This window comes from Pongo abelii, chromosome 7 (genome assembly GCF_028885655.2).
Source record: "Pongo abelii isolate AG06213 chromosome 7, NHGRI_mPonAbe1-v2.0_pri, whole genome shotgun sequence".
Lineage (NCBI taxonomy): Eukaryota > Metazoa > Chordata > Mammalia > Primates > Hominidae > Pongo > Pongo abelii.
In genome coordinates, this window is record NC_071992.2 from 149,636,712 (window position 1) to 149,660,198 (window position 23,487).

Genomic DNA, 23,487 nt, shown 5'->3' on the forward strand with positions numbered 1-23,487 from the left:
TCCTCATCCCCTAGACACCTTCTCCAGTCATCTATATATTGATCAACTGGATCCATTTTTCTTCTTCCTTCTCCTTCTTCTCCTCTTCTTTCTTCTTCTTCCTCTCTGATTATTTTTCCCTGTAATACTAGCTTTTGTATTTTCTGCACTTAGTATACAGTAAGCATTCCACAGACATCTCTTAACTGAAAACGTACATGGAAAAGGTACCAGCTGCAGAAGAATGACAGTAAACAAAGGTCCTAAGCTGAGTGAGACGGCTCTACAATTACCGGACCACATAATGCAAGTCCAAACCAATTTTGATTTCCAACCAATTTTTTTCCAGAATTATGTGCCCTCAGAGGGTTTCCCAAATTGGGCAAGCTTCATGCCGCCATACAGCCTAGATCTAGCATACTGTTTACACAGTAGACCCTGAGAACCCTCAATCCAATGGGTTTAGTAAGTGCCTACTCCGTACTAGGCACGGAATTATACCACAGAGACACAGAAAGAACAGCAAATCTCAAGTGACCCATAGCCCAGTGGAAGGTAGCGTTACCTTTAAATAATGTCAATCCATTTGAATCCATTGAATATTAAAGGTACGTGTGAAAGGCCACGAGAAGCAAAGGCAGGCGGGGAGGTTAGGGCAAAGCGTGTCCCCTGAGCGTGGAGTCCCGATGCTAGTTCTGCCACTAGCTAGCCAGGGGAACTTGCTTGGATGAAGGAGCTACATAGGCTCCCCATGTTGGTGAAACCATGATGAACGACTGGCCATAGGCAAGACAAAAATGCAGGACAAAAGAGAAACTGCAGGCTGTGAGATACAACCCAAACAAAACATTTTCCTCTGTGGTCCTCCATTTACCCCTGTGCGGTATGCTGGATCTCACCGTGTTTGCTGTTGCCCCTCCTTGCTTGAGGATGCTGTGAAGCTGAAAGTAAGGTGGAATGCTCCCACATAGTGAGAAGGGAAAAACTGGGAGCTCAGGGGAAGAAGGTGGTTGTCCATTCTCTGAGCACCCCCACTGAAATTTCCTTTCCTTTCCTTCAGGCAGGGAAGAAGTGTCTGGCTGTGTACCAGCCAGAGGCATCCATGAACTTCACCCTTGCGGGCTGCGTCAGCACACGCTCCTATCAACCCAAGTACTGTGGAGTTTGCATGGACAACAGGTGCTGCATCCCCTACAAGTCTAAGACCATCAGTGTGTCCTTCCAGTGTCCTGATGGGCTTGGTTTCTCCCGCCAGGTCCTATGGATTAATGCCTGCTTCTGTAACCTGAGCTGTAGGAATCCCAATGACATCTTTGCTGACTTGGAATCTTACCCTGACTTCTCAGAAATTGCCAACTAGGCAGGCACAGATCTTGGGTCTTGGGGACTGACCCAATGCCTGCAAAGCAGTCAGCCCTTATGGCCAATAACTTTTCACCAATGAGCCTTAGTTACCCTGATCTGGACCCTTGGCCTCCTTTTCTGTCTCTAACCACTCAAATGACTCCTGACGGTGCTGCTCAGGCCCATACTATGAGTTTTCTCCTTGACATCATTCAGCATCTACTCTAAAGAAAAATGCCTGTCTCTAGCTGTTCTGGACTACACCCAAGCCTGATCCAGCCTTTCCAAGTCACTAGAAGTCCTGCTGGATCTTGCCTAAATCCCAAGAAATGGAATCAGGTAGACTTCTAATATCACTAATTTCTTCTTCAGATGACAAACCACAAGACTCTTTGGGTCCATTCAGATGAATAGATGGAATTTGGAACAATAGAATAATCTATTATTTGGAGCCTGCCAAGAGGTACTGTAATGGGTAATTCTGACATCAGCACACCAAAACTATACTGATTCCAAATATGTGTGCACCCCAAGGTCATCAAATATTTGCCAAGTGAGGTGAATAGTTGCTTGATTTTGATTTTTAATGGAAAGTTGTATCCATTAACCTGGGCATTGTTGAGGTTAAGTTTCTCTTCACCCCTGCACTGTGAAGGGTACAGATTAGGTTTATCCCAGTGAGAAATAAAATTTGATAAACATTCTTATTGATGGGAAAAGCCCCCAGTTAACACTCCAGAGACAGGGAAAGGTCAGCCCATTTCAGAAGGACCAATTGACTCTCACACTGAATCAGCTGCTGACTGGCAGGGCCTTGGGCAGTTGGCCAGGCTCTTCCTTGAATCTTCTCCCTTGTCCTGCTTGGGGTTCACAGGAATTGGTAAGGCCTCTGGATTAGCCTGTCTGGCCCCTGAGAGTGGTGCCCTGGAACATTCCTCTACTCTTACAGAGCCTTGAGACATCCAGCTGCAGACCATGTCAGACCCACTGAAATGACCAAGACAGGTTCAGATAGGGGTGTGGGTCAAACCAAGAAGTGGGTCTACTTGGTAGCAGCCTGGGGTGACCTCTAGAGCTGGAGGCTGTGGGACTCCAGGGGCCCCCCTGCTCAGGACACATCTATTGCAGAGACTCATTTCACAGCCTTTGGTTCTGCTGACCAAATGGCCAGTTTTCTGGTAGGAAGATGGAGGTTTACCAGTTGTTTAGAAACAGAAATAGACTTAACAAAGGTTTAAAGCTGAAGAGGTTGAAGCTAAAAGGAAAAGGTTATTGTTAATGAATATCAGGCTATTATTTATTGTATTAGTAAAATATAATATTTACTGTTAGAATTCTTTTATTTAGGGCCTTTTCTGTGCCAGACATTGCTCTCAGTGCTTTGCATATATTAGCTCACTGAATCTTCACAACGATGTTGAGAAGTTCCCATTATTATTTCTGTTCTTACAAATGTGAAACGGAAGCTCATAGAGGTGAGAAAACTTGACCAGAGTCACCCAGCTGGTGAGTGGGAAAGTTAGGATTCAGATCGAAATTGGACTGTCTTTATAACCCATATTTTCCCCGTTTTTAGAGCTTCCAAATGTGTCAGAATAGGAAAACATTGCAATAAGTGGCTTGATTTTTCAATGTCATTTTTCCCTCTTATAGTCTTTCTAGCTCCTTTTCAAAAGACAAGAATATCTGATTTTCTGATAATTTAGGTACTTAAGCATCCAAAATACATGGGACACACAAAAATCCAAGAATTCCCTATAGCTTATCCCCTCTTTCCCATCAGAACCAACTCTCATCACACATTTAAAAGATGATTCTGTTTACCCAATGCTGCATATTGAATGTTGTGTAGTTATTCACAGGGAATTCTGTGCAGTGTGCAGAGAGATTCCTAAACAGGAAAAGGACTGGGAATACATCCTCCTTACTGTGACCTCCCCAAAACCTAGTCCAGTGCAAGGTATACAGTGGTGCTCATTAAATACTTGATGAATACAGGAAGTTGTGCATGTGTTCCTACTTTTATTTGAAGCTCTCTTCTTCCAAAGCTACATGAAAATAGAATTTTAACAGTCAAAATTTTATATTAAGTGCCTTAGCAAAAGAGACATTTAATATTTTAAAGAAATGCATATGTATGTATACATATATTTGTGTATGCATATGCAAGAATTCTTGTATAAAGAGAATTCACTCCATGAATGATCTCTTCTGTAAGTCAGTGTGAATCATGTTAGATTTTCTGAGAGTGAAAACACCTGCCATCTACAAATTACAAGGCTGGATAACAGCTCACTCCATTTGAAATTCAGTGGAAACCCAAGAGCTAGGTTCTTACTGAATTTGCATCTCAATTTGGGAAACTGAACTTAGCTTTCAAAGATCATAGGAAGTCTGGTTGGAGAAACTAGGGATTATTCTGGCAATGGGTGGAGGAAGGTGGTCAGAATAACACAGTCGCCATTGGTTTTGAGAAATGGAACTATCTTATGCAGAGCCCGGAGGGCTTCATGGGTTGAAGCCATGGAGAAGGAAATTTGGATCCAATGTAATGAAGCTCTTTCTAAGTCAGAATTTCCCTGCAATGGTGTGGCCTGATTCAATAAAAATTAAGAATAATAAATATAATGGAAAAAATCTCCACTGATTGTTTACTTGGTGCCAAGCACTATGCTAAGTCGTTCATTATCTTATTTAATTGTTACAGCAATTTTGAGTATGCATCTCTTCACTATTTTATAAATGGAAAAGAGAAGTCAGCCCCCAAAAAGTTAGAGCTCAAACAGCAGCTTATTCTACCAGCCCCTGCTCTTGCGGAGGCCTCTAGAAAAGACGTGAATGACTCCTATTGGAGAATCACATCTACAAGGGGCTTCAAACAGACCAAATAGATCATCACCTCTGTGGTCCCTTGTTAACTATATGTTCTGAGACAAAGGAAAGGTACCCTAAGGGTTAGTTAACCTTTGCTGAGGAAATTTACATTCATACTTAGAGTGAATTACTCAGGTGTGCTTAGGTGTGCAAAAGGGAGGGAGACCGGAATTCACCAAGTTAAATCTTGCTAAACCTTATCATAAGCATTTGATGAAAGCTTAGCATACACCAAGCCTTGTGGAAGGTGCTTTCCTGCCATATCTCATTTAATCCTCACAGCAAACCTACAGAATATGGCATTATCATCTGAGTCTCACAGAAGTTTAATCGTGTACTCAAAGTTTTACCAGCTAGTGAACAGCAGACCAAGACTGGAAACCCAGGATAGTCTGATACCTGAGCCATCTCTTCTTGTGCTACGCCTAGTTATTCTGTCCCCCAAATCAAAAGGCATGACCTTTATAAGAGGAGCTTTACTGACAATAGTTGCAATTTTAACTTTGAAAATGATTCAGAATTATCAAAGATAGTAGATTCAAATGACATGATTGTCTATAATCTCACTAGCCTTGTACTGTGTGTCCATAGCAATTACAGGGAAGTAATCTAGCTCCTATTACGTTGAACTATGTCGCTGCTTTTTACAAACTTGTCTTGATCCAAAGCAGCCACAATGATAGCCCTGCATATCTGGGAATCATAACAGTCAACTATGTATCTCTGTGTGAGTATATATATGTATGTATATATCTATTTTCAAACTGTGATTTAATATTTAAATATTCCTACTGCCATTTTTGTGACTGAAAAACTACACATGAGGAAACGTCTTAGAATATTCCAATAGAGGAAAAATAACACTTGGGCAATCTGTCATGTTTCACAACAGTCCTCATTTTTCTCGTGATCTGTATAGCGTGGAACGTGTTTGCTCAATGTGAAGGGTTTTCATTGCTCAATTTCTATGTGTAAGGCTCTTCCTTAAGGTAATAAACCATCAGCAAAGTCACGTACCGGATTTGGTGGCTTTTCTTGTACAGGCAGTTGTTATGAGACAATGATGGAGCATTGAGCATGTTCAATAAATGTGCAGATGGTGGAAACGAGGTCCCAGATACTTTATATACTGAAATTAAAATGGCTAAAATACTTTGGAAATGGGCTTAGAAACACAAATTTTAGAACTCAGAGAAGACAAGGGCTGCCAATGTATCCAGGCTGGAAGACACCTCATGTAAATATAAAATGAAATTTTTGGCATTCATTCATTCACTTACTCACATATTCAGTGTCTTTCTACATCCCCAATGAGACTGAGTACCGTGAGGTCGGGGACTGTAACTGCATCCTCTGAGCCTAGCTCAGAAGCAGGTGCATGTCAAGAACTGAGTAAGCAAGGACTGGATGGATGGACAGAGTATCTATTGCCAGCTGCCTTAGGAACCAAGAGGAGGAAAAAGAAGCATAAGGGAGGGTGCAGATGCAATGGAAACAGTCCTGACTTTGGGCCTCAAGTGGATCTTGATATACTTTTTTCCTTACTAGGCCCATCTGAGCCTCAGTTTCTCCAGCTGTGAGATGTAGAAAATGATAGTACCTACCCCTCAGTGGAATGCGTATTGCATACAAAATTTTAAAATAGAGCTTAGAATACTAAGCACTTAATAAACTTAGAACATTAAGCACTTACTAAATACATCTATTATTAGCTGAGTTTCTTCATAAACTGGGGGTAATCAGCAAGGCTGCAGTAAGAATTAATGTCAATGTGTGTCTTTGTATATTTAATTTATTTAGCCCTTATTTAAAATAACAAATGTAAAGAAAACTATCTGTACTCAGTTATAGTGTCACTATCTATACTCAGTTGAATGCTCTTTTACCTCAACCATAGACTGCTTAGCCCCTTAATTTTTTGCTTTTTATGTTTTCATTTTATGCTGTAACTTGATTTGAAACCCAGCTTCTCTAAAGCAGGAAGGATGTGTTATACTTTTCTGTGTCTCTGAAGCCCAACACAGCACATAGCATATGCTGAGCTGTATAAACAGATGTGCAGATGGCTGGGGCACATTAAGCGAATGCCTCTTTTGATACCTCTTGGCCAAATCCCTCTCATCTACTTGCCCCCAGAACACATGATGAGAGTATAAAAAAGTCAAGGGGAGGCTCCATTCCAATAAAAATATAATTGTCACATGAATTCTTTCTAGGAACACCTCTATCCTGAAGCATATTGGTTTTAAAATTGGAACTTAGATCGTGGAGTTCTGTGGGTACCTCAGATTAAGATGAATGTATAGATGTTAGGGCAATTTTTTAGGATATCAGGTGGCTGAATTGAGGGGAAATGGGATTTAGGGGAAATGGCCAGAGCATTTTATTATGAAGCATTTTATTTTCAAAAGCATATTGCAGAGATGCCAGTGTTCTCCATCACCCCTACTGACAAAATTGGAATTCAATGGCATCCTCTGTATTCAGAGAGCCAATTTCTAGTTGCATCTGGGTTCTTTCTAAATGTAGGACTGAGCAAAAATGGCTTCTGAGGAGACAAACAAGCTGTCACAAAGCCCATGCAGTGTTTCATATGTTTTATTCTGTAACGAATGTCTCCAGATCTCCAGCCTAAACCTCACTGCTCTTGTTTTTCACACAACCCTAACAATGTAGATTTCTTAGTCCATTCCATAAAAAGGGAGAGGAAGCTGCCCGAAGCAGGCTTATTGATAGCAGAGGCCAGCCTGGCAGCAGAGGAGGAGGTGGAAAAATTAAAAACCAGATGAAAGATATAAAAGCAGGTCACCCAAGTCCAAGTGGGACTATCTAATAACAGAGCGACAAACACCCGCCGCAGTCAGTAACAACCTTACGGGCATCCACAGTCTTAGTTAGTCCCAGGAACTTACTGATGCTCCACATTCCCAAGACATCAATAGGTGGTGGCATGAGTCATGTGCTCAGTGAACTGTTTTAAAGGACAACAAGACAACAAGGGATTTAATCCATTTTAGAAATGGCTGGGCAAGCGATTTAATCTCTCCGAGCCTTGGTTTTCTCATCTATGAAGCAAGGAAAAGTCCTCACAAATAAATAATAAAAACGGGGAAGAATCTATAAAGCACACTAAATATTACTAAAGAAAGTGTGCATCTGTTAATTTAACAAAAGTCTCCTGTTATGTGCTTTGCTCTATGCTGGCCCTGTCAATACAGAAGAAATCCCACCAGTTTGGCCAACATGGCAAAACCCCATCTCTACTAAAAATACAAAAAGTTAGCCAGCCATGGTGGCACGCCTGTAGTCCCAGCTACTTGGGAGGCTAAGGTAGGAGAATTGCTTGAACTCGGGAAGCAGAGGTTGCGAGGAGCCGAGATCACGCCACTACACTCCAGCCTGGGTGACAGAGCAAGACTCCATCTAAAAAAAAAAAAAAAAAAAAAAAAAAAAAAAAAGAAGAAAAAAAAATCCCTAGTTTGCGAGAGAAAGAACACCCACAGTGACATGTGTTACAAATGCTAGATGTCCCATCTCTGCAGGGTGGCGCCTGCCTCATGGGGCAGGCTGGGCATTCAGCAGACACTTCTCAAAGCAGGGATGAGAAAGGGCATGTTCTGCCATAGTGAGCTTGGCTGTCAATGGGCTTAATCATGCAACAGATACACCCAATTCACCACCACAACTACATCAATTACTCAGACACCTGCTGCATGTATGTGGGGGGAAGGGGACAGGAGTTAACATGAGCCCAGTCACAGTTGATTAGACAGGGAGTGGCACCTGAGTAGAGCTGGACCGATGAGATTCTTCCCCTTAAGAGACAGAAAGACCTGATTAGTTTGGGGTTCAAGAGCCAAAAGGTCAGGTAGCCCTTGGGTTAGGGCCACCATTTTATGCTTCAGAGTTACAGAAAAATCTGATTTTAGAAAGGAGGAGGCTAACTCCTCCCCAGTCCCATCTCCCGCCCCATAAAGCCAAGCCTTACCTTCTGCTCTTGGATTCCATGTGGGACACTAGCGAAGGGTTTCCATGTAGCCTACGAGAACCAATATAAATATGTAAGCCGATGGATTTAGGCCAGATCTAGGGGTCAACCAAATGACTCTCTTAGGGAAACTGTCTGGAAAGGGCCAAGGACAGACCCTGCACATGCTAATCTCAGAACACACTTGGCCTCCCAGATGCTGCTGAAACCCAAGAGTCAGGAGATTTGAAACCAAAACAAGCAGCTAGGAGACCAGAATCATATCCCCAGCTGGCCAAACAGCCTTTGGGCATGTAGCTCTAAATAGCACTGATACATGTAAACACCTGCAACAGTTCCTTCCTCGAGGAAGCCAGACCACAGCAAGTCTGTGTGCCACACTGACTCCTCAAAGTTGGCACAGCCCCCCTGCTGTGACGCTTCCTCGCCAGTTCCTCCACCACCCACTTTATCTTAGTTCGCGACTCACACAGGACACAAAGTAGGAAAGGCACTTCTTACGTTTGTTGAATAATCACGAGCCAACATGCTCCTCCCTCCCCTGACTTTAAACAGGGCTTCTTAACCTGGGGTCCCTGGGCCCTCCAAGGATCTATTATAGAATTCAGAGGGCCCTGTTCTTAGATGGGAAAAAAAATGCATCTTTGTTGTTCCTAACCACTAATTGCAACTTAGCATTTCCTTCTATCTAAATGTAGGCGACAAACCCTAATAGTATCAGCAGTTGTAATCGCAGATAATCCTCTTATTTCAATTGCAGCAGACAGCTCAAAGTACAGGACTTTGAAATTGCAGCGATGTTGAGGTCTGCTTCCACATTACTGCTGAAGAAGCGCATGTGACTAGGTCACACAATAGTCACATTTGGATAACTACACTTCGATATAAGTGTTTTTTGTAGTCTTATGTATTTTATTTTACACATTTAAAACTCTTCGGAGGAGTCTGAAGACTTCTGTAACTTATCAATGGGGCCATCCGTGGCACAAAGAAGCCCAAGGACCCTGCCTTCCCCTGAGCTCCTGCTGGGACAGGGTGGAGTTGTAAGGGAGCCACTCTCTCTTAAAACATCACTCCAGCCTCACATCCTGCCATGCACAGCTCACAAGGTCATCTGCCCAGGTCTACACTGCACATTCCTCACAAAGACACATACCGGGCTGGGCGCAGTGGCTCACTCCTGTAATTCCAGCACTTTGGAGGCCGAGGCAGGTGGATCACCTGAGATCAGGAGTTCAAGACCTGCCTGACCAACATGGTGAAACCCTGTCTCTACTAAAAATACAAAAAATTAGCTGGGTGTGGTGGCACATTCTTGTAATCCCAGCTACTCCAGAGGCTGAGGCAGGAGAATCGCTTGAACCCAGGAGGCGGAGGTTGCAGTGAGCCGAGATCATGCCATTGCACTCCAGCCTGGGTGACAAGGGCAAAACTCCATCTCAAAAAAAAAAAAAAAAAAGACGCATACCATCCACCCTCAGTGCTGGTGCCCAAACTGGCCCCTCTGCTGGGAACACCCTCTTGCTCTTCTGTACTGAGGTGATGTCCTCTCCTTCTTCCAAGTCTAGATCCTAAACAGCAGGGCTGTTAACTATGGCACATCCACATGCTGCACGATGGTGCAGACTTAGAAAGTGTTTACAGCTAAACATTTTACACAGCTTAAGAAACTCTTCAACGGAAGTGAAGAAAAACCAACATAGAGAACAGCATGATAGCTGTTTTCAGTGGGGGCATGTCCTTGAGTGTGGGCTGCACTTAGTGACTTGCTTCTGTGAAAGGAGAATCTTGGGACCCCCAAAATCACTAAGCTAAAGGGGAAAGTCAAGTTGGAAATTGCTCAGGGCAAACCTGCCTATTCTATTCAAAGTCATCCCTCTGCTCCCTGAGATAGACGCATGTTCTGATTGCGTCCTTCGGAAAGGCTAACCAGAAGCTCAAAATGTGCATGTTGTGCACATGTACCCTAAAACTTAAAGTATAATAATAAAATAAAATAAAATAAAAAAAGAATGCAACCAAGTGTCTGTCTCTCACCTACCTGTGACCTGGAATTCCCCTCCCTGCTTCTAGTTGTCCCTGTTTCTGGATGGAACCTATGTATGGTTCTTTTTTTTTTTTTTTTTTTTTTTTTTTTTTTTTTTTTTGAGATGGAGTCTCACTCTGTCGCCCGGGCTGGAAGTGTAGTGGTGCAATCTTGGCTCACTGCAGGCTCCGCTTCCCGGGTTCATACCATTCTCCTGCCTCAGCTGGGACTACAGGCATCTGCCACCATGCCTGGTTAATTTTTTTGTATTTTTCTCGTAGAGACGGAGTTTCACTGTGTTAGCCAGGATGGTCTCGATCTCTTGATCTCGTGATCCGCCCGCCCCGGCTTCCCAAAGTGCTGGGATTACAGGCGTGAGCCACTGCGCCCGGCCGTATGGTTCTTACGTCTCGTCTCCTTAAAATGTATAAAACCAAACTGTGCCCCGACCACTTTGGGCACAAGTTGTCAGGACCTCCTGAGGCTGTGTGACAGGCACGCGTCCTCAGCCCTGGCAAAATAAACTTTCTAAATTAACAGACACCTGTCTCAAATTTTGGGGGTTCACACTTCCAAAGAATGAATATGGAAAAGTGGAAAGGGTAACTTGATGATGGAGAAATCTGGCAAACACTGCCCCAGCCAGGCCATCACCATTAATCCCATCAGCGATAAACCACAGTGATAGTGTGTGGCCTGGATATGATGTGAGAAGCAGGACAAATCACCTCTGTGGGCTTCCCCGAAAAACCCACAGCTCCAAGTTGTACTGTGAGAAAAACTACTTACAAACCTCAGTGGAGAGACTTGCGACAGAATGCCTGACTAGTGCTTCTCAACGCTGTCAAAGAAAAAGGAGAATCTGGCCGGTCGCGATGGCTCACACACCTGTAATCCAAGCACTTTGAGAGGCCAAGGCGGGTGGATTACCTGAGCTCAGAAGTTGGAGACCAGCCTGGACAACACAGTGAAAACCCGTCTCGACTAAAATACAAAAAAATTAGCTGGGCGTGGCAGCCTGCGCCTGTAATCCCAGTTACTCGGGAGGGTGAGGTAGGAGAATTGCTTGAACCTGGGAGGCAGAGGTTGCAGTGAGCCGAGATCGCACCACTGCACTCCAGCTTGGGTGACAGAGCAAGACTCCATCTCAAGAAAAAAAAAAAAAAAAAAAAAGAAAATCTGAGAAACTGTTACAAGCCAGAGGAAGCTGAGACATGATGACAAAATGTAATGGGGTGTCCTGGATGGGATCCTGGACAGAGAGAGGACATTAGGGGAACCCCAGTGAATTCTCAATATAGTCCAGGGCTTAGTTAACAGCAACGTCCAACTGATCTCCCGGTTGTGACAAGTATGCAGTAACGTCAGATATTAATGACAGGGGTCACCAAGTACAGGCTATATGGCAACTCTCTGTATTGTTCGCAACTGTCTGTACATCTTAAACTAATCTTAGTTTAAATAAGAGGTTACACTAAAATCTCTTAACTTTTTTTTTATGTGGAGTAGAAAACAAGCATTACAATGGTTGTCACTGGGCATGAGAAAAGGAATGATCTTTCCACATACATTTGTTTGTAATCCAAACAAAATGTAGCCTGGGTACGGTGACTCACGCCTGTAATCCCAGCACTCTGGGAGGCCTAGGTGGACGGGTCACTTGAGGTCAGGAGTTCGAGACCAGCCTGGCCATGGCAAAAACCCCATCTCTACTAAAAATAAAAAATAAAAATAAAAATAAATTATCTGGGCATGGTGGCGCATGCCTGTCATCCCAGCTACTCAGGAGGCTGAGGCACGAGAACTGCTGCAACCTGGGAGGCGGAGGTTTCAGTGAGCCAAGATTGTGCCACTGCACTTGAGCCTGGGTGACAAAGTGAGACTACGTCTCAAAAAATAAAAATAAATATTAAAAATAAAAAAGCTGTTTTCCTCGAATCACAGGTTGAAAAGTTTTTTATCCTCATCACTGTGCTGCCCAAGCTACTGGGCACTTGAAATGCAGCTGGTCTGAATGCGTTGTGAGTGTGAAACACGCACTAGAGTTCCTAGAATGAAAAAAGAATGCAAAATACCTGCTCAATGGTTTTTATAGAAGTGGTAATATTTTAGATGTCTTGAGATAAATGAAATGTATTATTAAAATTAATTTCATCTGTTTCTTTCCACTTTTGAAAATGTGGCTGCCAGGAAATTAGAAGTAACATATGAGCTGACTTAAATTTCTGCTGGACGTGACGCTCTGAGGCAAAGAATTCCAGAGATAAGGGGCTGGGTTCCCCTAGGTGTCAAGGACGGGCAACCCCCCAGTGAAACAGCCATCCCAGCACTGCAATGTTTCACACACACAATCTCTCAGGGACAGAAAAAAGACACAAGCCGCTGCAAAGTTACAAATTTATTGGTCTGGAAATAAATACAAATATCTCATTAAGAAACTCCTCTGGAAAGACTTGTGCACAATAGCTTCCCATCCGTACTCAGCCTCTCTTGCCCCGATCCCCGACTTTTCTACTCAAGGCCAGGGAAGGCCTCCAAGGTGACGGGCGGCAGGTAACGAGTCATTGCCTCTCACGCCACCTGGAAGGCTAGACTACTTCTTCCTCCCAACTGCGGGGTCCCAGAAATCCTCGGGTCCCAGTGGCTGACTTACAATGTTCAATTCACTCTGACCAAACTTCCTATGAGAAAATCCACGGTAAGCCAAAATGAAAAGTACAAGGCAGTAGTACAGGAGCCTGGCAGCCGCACTGGCCACACAGAAATGTCAGTGGTGCTGCCCCATTCGGCAAAAGGTTAGGGAGCAGGAAAAGAGGAAGCAGGAGAGGGAAGGAAAGTCCCATGGAATACGTATTCCAGAATCCTTACATTTTCTCAGCCACCGCTCCCCACATGAGTTCCCACCCCCACCCCCACAAGAGCAAAGAGTTCTGAGGATCCAAGAACGTGACCAGGTCAGACAGGTTCAGCTACTGAGTTCACTTTCTAGCCCAGCTGTCGAAGATTGAAAACTGGATTTAACCCAATCACACAAAATTCCTGGAACCAAGCTGGGATCCACAGAAAGCACAACTGCACTGGATCTCAACACAACCACAAGGAATCCCTTACATCGAGTAACCCCAATTCCGCCCCCACCCCAATGTTCCTACCCCAGCCCCTGCAAGGACACTCATCACAGCCAGGGCAGCTGTGGAATGTTGCCCTCCATTCCAAGGAATGCAAAACAAACCTAAATGATCTTCTCCCTGAACAAGAATAATCACCGGCTCACGTATCAGGGTTGGGAGGTTGGGGCTGTGGAGGAGAGGCAGAAAGCAGAACTAAAGCCTTCAAAAACCACGATGCCCAACGTTTGCTGAAATATTTTTGTCTGTAAAGCCAGGAGATTTTGTTGCCTGCTTTTGCTGCACATTAAGAGGATGCTAGAAAAACCAAGCTTGTTTGCTTCTGCATTCAAAGCTTTCTAGATGCACCAACTTTAAAAATCGGTTTCTTCAAGTTAACTACATAGATTTGTTGTTCCAAATGCCTCTAGCCTCGACATAAATCCCACCTTTTCCCCCTTCCTGTTTTGCCTGTTTAAAAGAGGTGCCTGCATGTCACTATTACCCCCCTCCCCAAATGAGAAAAGGATTTTGTTTCCGGAAACTGGATCAGCTTCTCCTCAGTTAAAGAGGAAACGGGAAGTGGGCGGCTGGCCTTCTGACCAGGCACCCGTTTGAACCAGGATGCTCAGGGCAGCCTAGGCTTGGCTTTGTGAAGTGTGTGCTGCTACGTGTCTTGTTTTTGGCAGTTTGGCGTCTCTGAGGGAGGGGAGGAGAGTGGCAACCGGCCACTGGTTAATGGAAGAGGATGCGATGCGGAGATGCTTGCTTCCTTCCTTTGGTCCACCGCCACCCCGCCTTTGGAGAGGGCACCCACGTAATAGACCCCATTTGTCTCCACCAGAGCTCACTCTTACAAAATAAGCTTTGGATTAATACCGAGTTAGGCGCAGCGTGGCAGGCAGGGGGCGAAAAGGGGCTGGGGAGGAGGGGGCCACTACAGAGATCAGAGTCCGGGGGCGGCAGCTGGGCAGGCCGCCTAGCAGGAGACCTCCATGGACTTGGGCCCGGTGTTGTTCCCGGCAGCACCCGAGTTGGGGGTGATGTCCAGGTGGGCCCCCTCGCTGGTGTGGGAGCGGCTGCGGGTGCCCTCGCTGGTGTGGGAGCGGCTTCGGGTGCCCTCGCTGGTGTGGGAGCGGCTGCGGGTGCCATCCAGAGAAGTGACACTGGAACCAGAGGCTGTGCGGGACCGCATCAGGCGGGTCATGCTAGCCGAGGGCACTAGGGGGACAAGAGACAGCCGGTTAGAGGGCAGGAGACTGCCAGGTGAGGAGCCAGGCATGCCCGTCCACCAGCCACATGCTCTTCTACGCGCCAGCCCCAGAGAAGACTTGATCCCTGCAGCCATCCAGCTGCTGGGCCCCCATCCTCTCCATATCCACTCGGAGAGATGCCGAGGCCCAGATGCGGGAAGGAACTGCCGCAATCACACCATGAGTGACTTGAACCCAGATCTGGATCTGAACCCCAATTCTGCCACCTCTTAAAAGCTGTGTAATTTTGAGTGTCCCTCTGAGCCTGCCTGTTCCCATCTGTAAAGCAGGTATGTTAAATACTGACCCCTGGTATCAGCACCTGTGTGTACGCCCATGACCCCATGCTGTCCATGATCACTGGAGCAGGGAGGACACCTGGGGGTCAGCAGCCCTGCATATCACAGGTGGGGAAAGGGAGAGGGGCCACACGGCAAGTTCCTGGCATGGCTGTTCGTTGTCATCTCTCCCAAAGAAGCCTGTCAGCCCAGGTGCTAGCAAGGGTGCTGTCTATTCTTTGGAATATTCTCTAAGACCTCAAATGCTCTTGCACATGGCACATGCTGATGGGATGGAATGAGGAGGAACAATCCTGCCCACCTGTACTGGGTGGGACAGTGTCCCGCAAGATTCACACCTACCTGAAATTTCAGAAGAGAATCTTATTTGGAAATAGGGTCTTTGCATATGTAATTAGTTAAGGATCTTGAGATGAAATCACCCTGGGTTGACAGGGAACCCTAAACCCAATGACTGTGATGTCCTTATAGAAACAGCACACAGGGATATGCAGGGGAGAAGTCCACGCAAAGACAGAGGCCGAGATTGGAGCGATGCTGCCACAAGCCACGTAAAGCCAAGGACTCCTGGGGCCACCAGAAGCCAGGAAGAGGCATGGAAGGGTCTTCCATAGCAGCGTTGGAGGGAGCAAGGCCCTGCCCACACCTTGATTTTGGACTTTAGGCCTCCTGAACTTTGAGAGAATGGATTTCTATTGTTTTCAGCCACCCAGTCTGTGGAGATTTGTTAAGGCAGCTTTAGGAAACTAGTACTCCACCCAACTGAAGCATCATGGCTAGGAGGCCACACTGAGTCAGACATCAGAAACAGGGGCAGTTGATCCACACCAAGCATGCAGGGCTTATGTTATCTCCTTGACAGGCACAGGGAGGGGCTTTTGATGGCAGGCACTCCCAAACAGAATTAATCCTTGCTGAATTGTCTTAAAGAGCTAGTTTTGAATTCAGAAAGAATTGCGGTCAATGCCACATCCGCAGCTCACATATTTCTCTGAGCCCCTACTTCTCACCCACAAATCTGGGATGTCTACTGAGCAGGACGAGAAGCGTACAGTGAGCACTGATGTCAGGTGTGCAAAGGGTTCATCAAGCGAGCCCCCCATGGTGTGCCGGAGGCCAGTGACCGGTTCCTTTCCTTCTCTTTGGCTGATGCCTTTGAGACCATAGCTCTTCCTGTTATTTTCCCCCCCAAGACCTGAAGGAGGCTTTGGCTTTCTGGTAATAGAAGCCGATTTGGGGAGAAAGATGAGGTCTAGCATTCACTTCCTTTCTCTCCAGAACACACTCTCAAAGCAGAAATCCAAACCCTGGCGGGACCAAGACAAACGGGAGCCACAACTCACACCGTGCAGGGTAAAGCAGGGCTGCCCCGTGGCTGTCTCCACGGCTGTCTCCAATGACAGCCTTTGCCTGCAACCTCCGTCGGGGAAAGCAGGCTAGAAAGGCAGGAGCCCCACTGGCAGATAGCTTCTGTTGGAAGAGGGCACCTGGGGATGTGGATCCCGCCTGAGCCTGAGGCATGGAAATCAAACCTGCCAGCCTCGCCTTGCTAGAGCTAATCACGGCTAAGGCCAATGCTAGGACTGCAGTCAGCTTACCAAGCATACTCTTACTATACACAGGAAAACAGTTTAAGGACATGATAAAAGGGATCAGAAGTTCAATACCTTCCTAGTAAGGAAGGACACACAAATTATAGTTCCAAACAGTAGGGTCAGAAGAGCCACTAGTCATGTCAGGGCCGGACCATGGCTGACAAGCCCACAGCACCGAGTGTGGCTGCTGTTCAGCCGAGTTACAACTCGCCAGGGTCTGTCCTAGTCCTGGGATGGCACTTCTGGAAAAAAGGCTATATGTGTCTAACAAACTATAACTGCAAAATAAGAATGAGCGAGTTCCTGAATGATGATTCCAATGTATCCTCCACTTCCCAAAGCTCATGACTCGACTATGGCATGTTCCACCTTGAATATAAGCAACTTTATCAGCCACTTCCACAGAGCTTCACAGTCTTCAAACAATTTCCACAGATCCACCCTCTGCTCCCTGCTTACAACCCCGAAGCCTCAGCTTCATCATTGATAAGATGGGCTAAGAATATGTCAAAGCAGTACCGTGATGGTTCAATGAGATAAAATAATGTGTTAGTAATCTTTCATCATCGACACCATCTTCATCATCACTATAGCTGGTGGTCTCTTAAAACTTGTGATCAAAATTTTTAAAAATGTTATTGTTTCACTGTTGGTCATTGTCTTGGTGCTTAAAGGGACAGTCCTCATCTAAACCCCCCAAAATCCCTGGTGTGAAACAACTTCTGTTCAACAAAGGAGGAAAAATTAGCCTTGCTGGTATGAGAGGCTAGATCCTCCAGGCTGCCACATGCCCTCCACACACCTAAATGCTTCCTCCCAGAAAGCTGAAGCTAGCCAGGGGGACACAAAATTGCTCATCCAAGCCTGGCTCAGGACAGAGCACTTCCAATTCCGACATGTGTCCCGACCCACGGCACATGGGGAAGCCCATACTCACTGTATCCCATGCCCTGCACGAAGTACTTGAAGGCCTCAGCGAGCTTGGCCGGCTGCGAGAGACAGGGAGAGAAAATACAGTCAGTTGCTGGGGGACCAGATCACCCAAGGCCATGGGGGGCTGTGCCTGTGGTCACCTTCATTTGAGAGTTTGGCTCAAGACAAAAGCCATCACATGTTGACAGGACAAAACACAAAAGTAAAAGGAAGACTATGGGATAATGATGGGAAATTCACCCCACAGCCGTGTCACTTGGACAAGTTACATGACCTGTCTGAGCCAGTTTCCTCACCTGTAACATAGGGCAGAGTATCACAGCTATTTCTGTGTGTTTCTGGGGAGACTACCCTCCACAAAAGGGACATGTCTAACCCAGCAAGTGGAACATAACTGCATCGGCATCGTGAGCCACTCCCAATGCAAGGGGCTTTGCTGCATTCATTCATTTACTCTTGACAGCCCCTCATGAGGTCAGTGCTACCTTAGATACATTTCATAGCTGAACAGATTTGGACAGGTAAATCCACTCAGGGTCCCACAACAAGTAAGTGGTGGGTCCTGTACATTAACCCAGGGCTCTCCAAACCTAAAACACTTGTTCTTGAGGCAAGTCACTATCAGCCTCAATAGCAGGCTGGCTGAAAGAAGGGATGATGGATAGATGGATGGGTGGAAAGAAAAGGATGGATGGAAAGAAGGAAGGATTAAAAAAAGAACTGATGGAAAGAAGGAAGGAAAAAAGAGAAATATGAACAAAAGAAGGACAAATAAAAGGAGGAAAGGATATGAAGAAGAATGAATGGATGATGGTTGGATGGTTCGCTGGATGGGTAGACAAACCAATTAATTAACAACTAACTGGGCTACTTTAAGTGAAATGCGTATGGAATGCTGAGACCACATCCAGTTCTACCAGTTCTCTCTGTTCATTTAACGTAAACTTGGAGGTGAATGCTCAAGTATCAAGGGCATACATGCAAGGCGTATCTGTTCTTCAGTTAACTCCAACTGTTCTATCCAGTGCCCTGGGTCCTATTCTCCTGAGGCAGTGAGAGAACACTGGTAGAGGCTGGGCTGACTCCCCTCCCTGCTCTCCACTAACTCCTGCCAGGGCTCCACAAAGAGCCAAATGACATTTAAAAGAGTGGCTCTGCTCAAACTGCCCTCTGGAATTTGTGTGACAGTGGAAGAGAGAGACAAGAGAAGCAGGTCAGGGCTGCAGGGAACAGGGACGCCTGTGTTCGAGATGGTGGAGAGAACCAAGTATACAGGCTTGGGAATGAGAATACCTGGGCCCAATTTTAGCTCCAGTAATCATGGACAATCTCTCTCAACTTTTGGCCTCAGTTTCCTCCTCTGTGACACTGGGATAAAATGCTTGCTCTTCCCACCTCTGAGGACTATTGCAAGGACCTAATTTAATCAAGGATGGGAAAACCCTGTGTAAACATACACCCAACCTGCAAGGGCACGAGGACAACAGCGTTACACAGGAATTGCTCCTCCCTGCGCTGCTGTCCCCGAAGCCTGTGCTCGTTGAACTCCTCTGAAGCTCTGAAAGTTCTTTTAATTATGACTAGGGTTACATCTGCTCTCATTTTAAGTAGAAAAAGAAAAAAAGGAGGAAGAAAGGAGGCAGGGCAGGTTTTGGATAAAAAAGATGACAAAAAACTCTATTTCATTTTAAGATGGAACACAAAACTATCAAGATATAAAATTATAAGACGACAAATTAAAAGTTTACTTGTTAGGTTGGTGAGATTCTTTATAGGAGGGGAAATTGAAGGGATCAGTTACGCAGCAAACACATTACGTTGATCGATGTGTTTATTTGCACATGTGCACACACATTTACACATGCACACACAAAGACATGTGTACACATGCACACACAGACATGTATACACATGCACACCCACAGACATGTGTACACATGCACACCCACAAACAAGCATGCACACACACACAATTTGGCTTAATCTCCTCCATGTCCCTCTGCTCTGGGCTGGGGCTCCTTATGGCCCTTCACTCCAGCAGAAGCCCGTGGTCTTTGGGGCAGACATACCTAGATTCTGACCCATGATGACCAAGGTGTGTTTACTTGGCAAATCCCCCAACCTCTGTGAACCGCAGTATCACCTACTCCACAGGGGTTGGTTCCTAGGGGATCAGAGTCCTCCTATACTGTTGGGAAAAGGGATCAGAGCAACAGTCCTCCTTTACTGTTGGGAAAAGGGATCAGAGCACCTTTTCCCAACAGTCCACAAACTGTCATCCGATGTCACAGCAAGGCAATGAGGGAACAGGTGTCACAGAGGCACATGCACTCCACCCAGTGGGAGGCGACAGCTGTGTAATGCAAAAGCCAACGTGGCACTCACCTGGGAGATCTGCGGGAGGCCGCCACAGTCTGCCATCTAGGAGAGAGGGAAGCTGGTTAGTGCCAAACACCACAGCCAAGGCCCTCTGCGCTCTATGAGTTTTTTCCGAAAGGATGCCCATCCGCCCGCTGCCCTGCCCTGCCTTGTCCTGCCTTACAAGGAGGAACAGGGTGGACCGTGGGTAGGGAACACTCCAGCCCCACCAGGCAAGGCTGCTGGTGTCTCCATTGCAACCATCACTTGCAGCTTGCTACGTGCCAGTCACTACGCTAGGCCCTACATATAATTTCACTCCATTCCCCAAGAACCATGGAAGGTACAGCTGTCCCATTTTACAGGCAGAAACTGGGCCAAGAAGAGCTTGAGGAACTCGCAAGGTTCCAGGCCATGATCTCTCTGACCCGAAAGGGTTTCATAAACAAGACCCTCTTCATATATTCCCTTGAAAGCTTCCCTCAAAAGGAAGCGGTTGAATTTGGGTCTTCAGGCTACATTCAGCTCCCGACCGGTACCCTTCCTAAACGGTGGATGTTCAAAGTCCCTGTGAAATCACTGAACCTCAAGAGGCTATTGCAGGCTGTGAAACTGTGCAGCCAGACTGGAAATGAGCAAGGCTGATGGCAAGGGAGCAGGGGGAGGCTGTGGGGAGGGTGGCCTGGGGCGAAAGGGGGCTGGAGGAGTTTGTGGGAGTGGTGAGGCTGTGCGCATCCTACAGCCCAGGGCGCCTCAAATCTGGACCCCCAACACTAGCCACAAAGCCACACTGACCTGGGGCAGCCCTCAGCTCAACCAGCATGCAGGGAGCAGGATGCCCGAACTCTCCCTCCAGGCAGGGCACTCAGCACATTAGACTGGCACTGTGGAAGTCTCCAGAATCAGGCCTAAGTGAGTTCTGTTTCTGGATCTACCATCAAATCGGCCACCCCACCTCAGTTAGACCACCTACCCTTTGCTGTAGGTTGTGGTTGAATTGTGTCCCCAAAATTGACATACTGAAATCCTAACCCCAGTTACCTATCACTGTGGCTATACTTGGAAATAGGGTCTTTGCAGGTAAAATCAAGTTAAGATGAGGTCATACTGGATTAGAATGGGCCCTAAATCTAATGGCTGATGTTGTTAAAAGAAGGAAATTTGGACACAAACACAGAGATAAAATAGGGAGAGTGCTGAGTGAGGACGGAGGCAGAGACTGGAGTGATGTGTCTTCTAGCTAAGGTGAACCAAGTGTGGCCAGCAGCCACCAGAAGCTGGAAGAGGCAGGCAGCATTCTCCCCTAGCGCCTTCAGAGGGAGCACGGCCCTGCCCACACCTTGATTTCGGACTTTTAGCTTCCAGAACTAAAAGGGAATAAATATCTGTTGCTTTAAGCCACCCATTTTGTGATACTTGTGACAACCGCCCTCAAAGTACGGCATTATGCAAGCTTGACGCCCAGCAGCTTCTAATCTTGCAATTTCCTTTTGAGGGAATCTTGAAAGAAAATCTATGTAAAGAGCCCAATACAGGAAAACAGCCTCCCACTCTATAAGTATCGGACACCCCCCACATGCCTTTCAAAGGCATTCTACTTCTATGGGGGAAGTTGAGGGCACGGTGACCTACAGATGCCACCTCTTTGTCCTTCCCCCAGTGCAAGGGAGCCGCCTCATCTCCACCCAGGTCCCGCCTGGTCACCTGCCCCTGCAGGGGTGCACCCCGGCTGAGAGGCCCCTCTGAAAGGTTCCTACTCTTGTGCTGCATCTCCGGACGAGGCTGCCACAAACAGCCGGTGGTTTGCATTGTGCAATCAGTCATAACTGGCAAGGGACTGGCGGAGGTTGCTACAGACCCTCAAATCCAGCTGCGAGTGAGCTGGCACACCATGTGCTCAGATGAACTTGCTGGAGAAAGTCCTGACCTTCCCCGGCCGTGGGAGACATCTCCGCTTATTGTGACGAGCAGAGCCCCTCTTGGAGGAATGTCCTGGCCCCAGCCTATGGAGGGCCCTTGCCAAGCCATCCCTTGTCCCTCTATCCCCAAAGTCCCCAGACCAGCACCCTGTTGATTCCTGCAGTCCCGGAGAAGGATCCCTCATCTTTGCAGCCTCAGATCGCCAGTCAGCACCCAATATATGTTCATAAACAGATAGATTAAATAATTAATTCTATGATTTCTGATCGTGTGCCTTGCCTTTTTCAAGCCTAACTCAATGTTGCAGAAAACGTGAGAGTTTCTAAGAAATAACAAACACAAACCCCCACTGTTTTCCCTGTACCTTGAGGAGAGTGGTCTTTGTTGGGTCCAATTTCGAGTTGCACTCCACCTGCACAAGAGGGAGGAAATCTGTCAATTTTCTACGTGAAGCCAAAGCCAAAACATCTCCCCAAAGCCAAAACATTCCCTGCCGCTCTGCCACCGTCACCAGAAACTCCAGTATTTCTGCTGGCAAAGAAGAAAGTATGTGGAGTTTGCGATTCAGCAGATGTGGCTTGAAATCCCAGCCTCGCCAGTACCAGCTGTGACAACTTGGATAAGTTATTTAACTTCTTTGGGCCTCAGTGTCCTCATCAATAAAATGGAGATAATATCTTTTATCAAGGGGTTGTTATGAAGATTAGCTGAAATGTAAACAGTACTGCAGAAATATCTGCTAAATAAATATCCTTGTTTAACCAGCAGCTGCCAGAGATTCTACAGGCTTAACATTCCCAGATCTAACAACTATTCTTCATGTAAAATCACAATGACCAAGCTGGTTTCTCTCTTCATTTCGTCAGTGACCCTCTTGAAAGGGGCATCCGGAATTGGGCAGAATACCCATATGTAACCCACGATGTTCAAAATGCTTAAAGTGAAACTATCACCTCCCTTGATTTGAACAGTGTATCTCTATTGATGTATCCCATGATTATCTCCAGTCAGTCAGCCCATAAGAAACTCATGGTTCGCTAAGGCATGCCAGGTATTTACTACATGAACATTTGCAAATGTCACTCTGCAGATCACTGCACAAGGCATCGCAGTACTGCAGGACTCTGATCCGTAGCCCCCAAGTCTTCCATCTCCCCAGCTGTGGGGTTGTCTGAAAGGCAGAGTCCTCTCTTTGCTGCCACAAAGTTGCAGGTGGGAGTTAAGGGGTGAAAGGAGTCAGGAAGCTTTGCTAAGCCCTGCCTCCCAGTGCCTCTCTCCCCTGCCAGCTCATCAGGCACCAGTCAGTTTGGAAAGATCCAGCTGCTTCCCAAATAAGAGGCGAGTCGCTTGGCCAGGAAGCCAAGTGGCAAACACGCCCATATAAACAAGCCGATGGGACACAGATCGGCGGGTGAGGGGAGGGGACCTGGGAGAGGAGACACTGCCAAGCAACCAGGGCTGGCGGCCACCAGGGAAAGAGACTAGTGGCTGGGCCCTCTGCCCAAAGGCCAATATGGCATTTCAAAAAACATCACCTGCCCTGATGGGGCAGAGGAGAGGCGGGGCAGGCAGGGTCACTTCAACAAAGAGTCAACCAGACTTTGCCTGTTGAATTAAACACAGAAATCAGCTGTGATTTCTACATACCACAGCATCCACCGCAGGCGAGCTGTCCCCAACCACCAACAGAGCAGGGCACCTGGGGTCAGGGATAGAGCGGAGAATTAGCACAAGGTTCCTTTAAAGATTGTCCCACTCCCAGGCCTGCCAGGCTGGGGCCTACATTCTAAAAACAATGTCATTTTGGTTTC

At 46.5% G+C, this 23,487-nt stretch overlaps 2 protein-coding genes across 4 annotated transcripts in view; one reads left to right on the plus strand and one right to left on the minus strand.

The window, feature by feature from the left end:
* The window catches only part of CCN4 (cellular communication network factor 4), a 41,468-nt gene extending 36,259 nt beyond the window's left edge, over positions 1-5,209 (plus strand). For all 3 annotated transcript variants that reach the window (XM_024250762.3, XM_024250763.3, XM_024250764.3), the window contains one exon: positions 1,040-5,209. In XM_024250762.3, coding sequence (XP_024106530.3) covers positions 1,040-1,339 — 300 coding nt within the window. In that variant the 3' untranslated portion in view covers positions 1,340-5,209. The remainder of the gene's footprint in view (positions 1-1,039) is intronic.
* A 7,385-nt stretch (positions 5,210-12,594) lies between these two features.
* The window catches only part of NDRG1 (N-myc downstream regulated 1), a 60,239-nt gene continuing 49,346 nt past the window's right edge, over positions 12,595-23,487 (minus strand). The window contains exons 12-16 of the mRNA XM_024250766.3: positions 23,324-23,375; positions 22,041-22,088; positions 19,784-19,819; positions 17,403-17,454; positions 12,595-14,539 (exon numbers count right to left, since the gene is read on the minus strand). Coding sequence (XP_024106534.1) covers positions 14,298-14,539; positions 17,403-17,454; positions 19,784-19,819; positions 22,041-22,088; positions 23,324-23,375 — 430 coding nt within the window. The 3' untranslated portion in view covers positions 12,595-14,297. The remainder of the gene's footprint in view (positions 14,540-17,402; positions 17,455-19,783; positions 19,820-22,040; positions 22,089-23,323; positions 23,376-23,487) is intronic.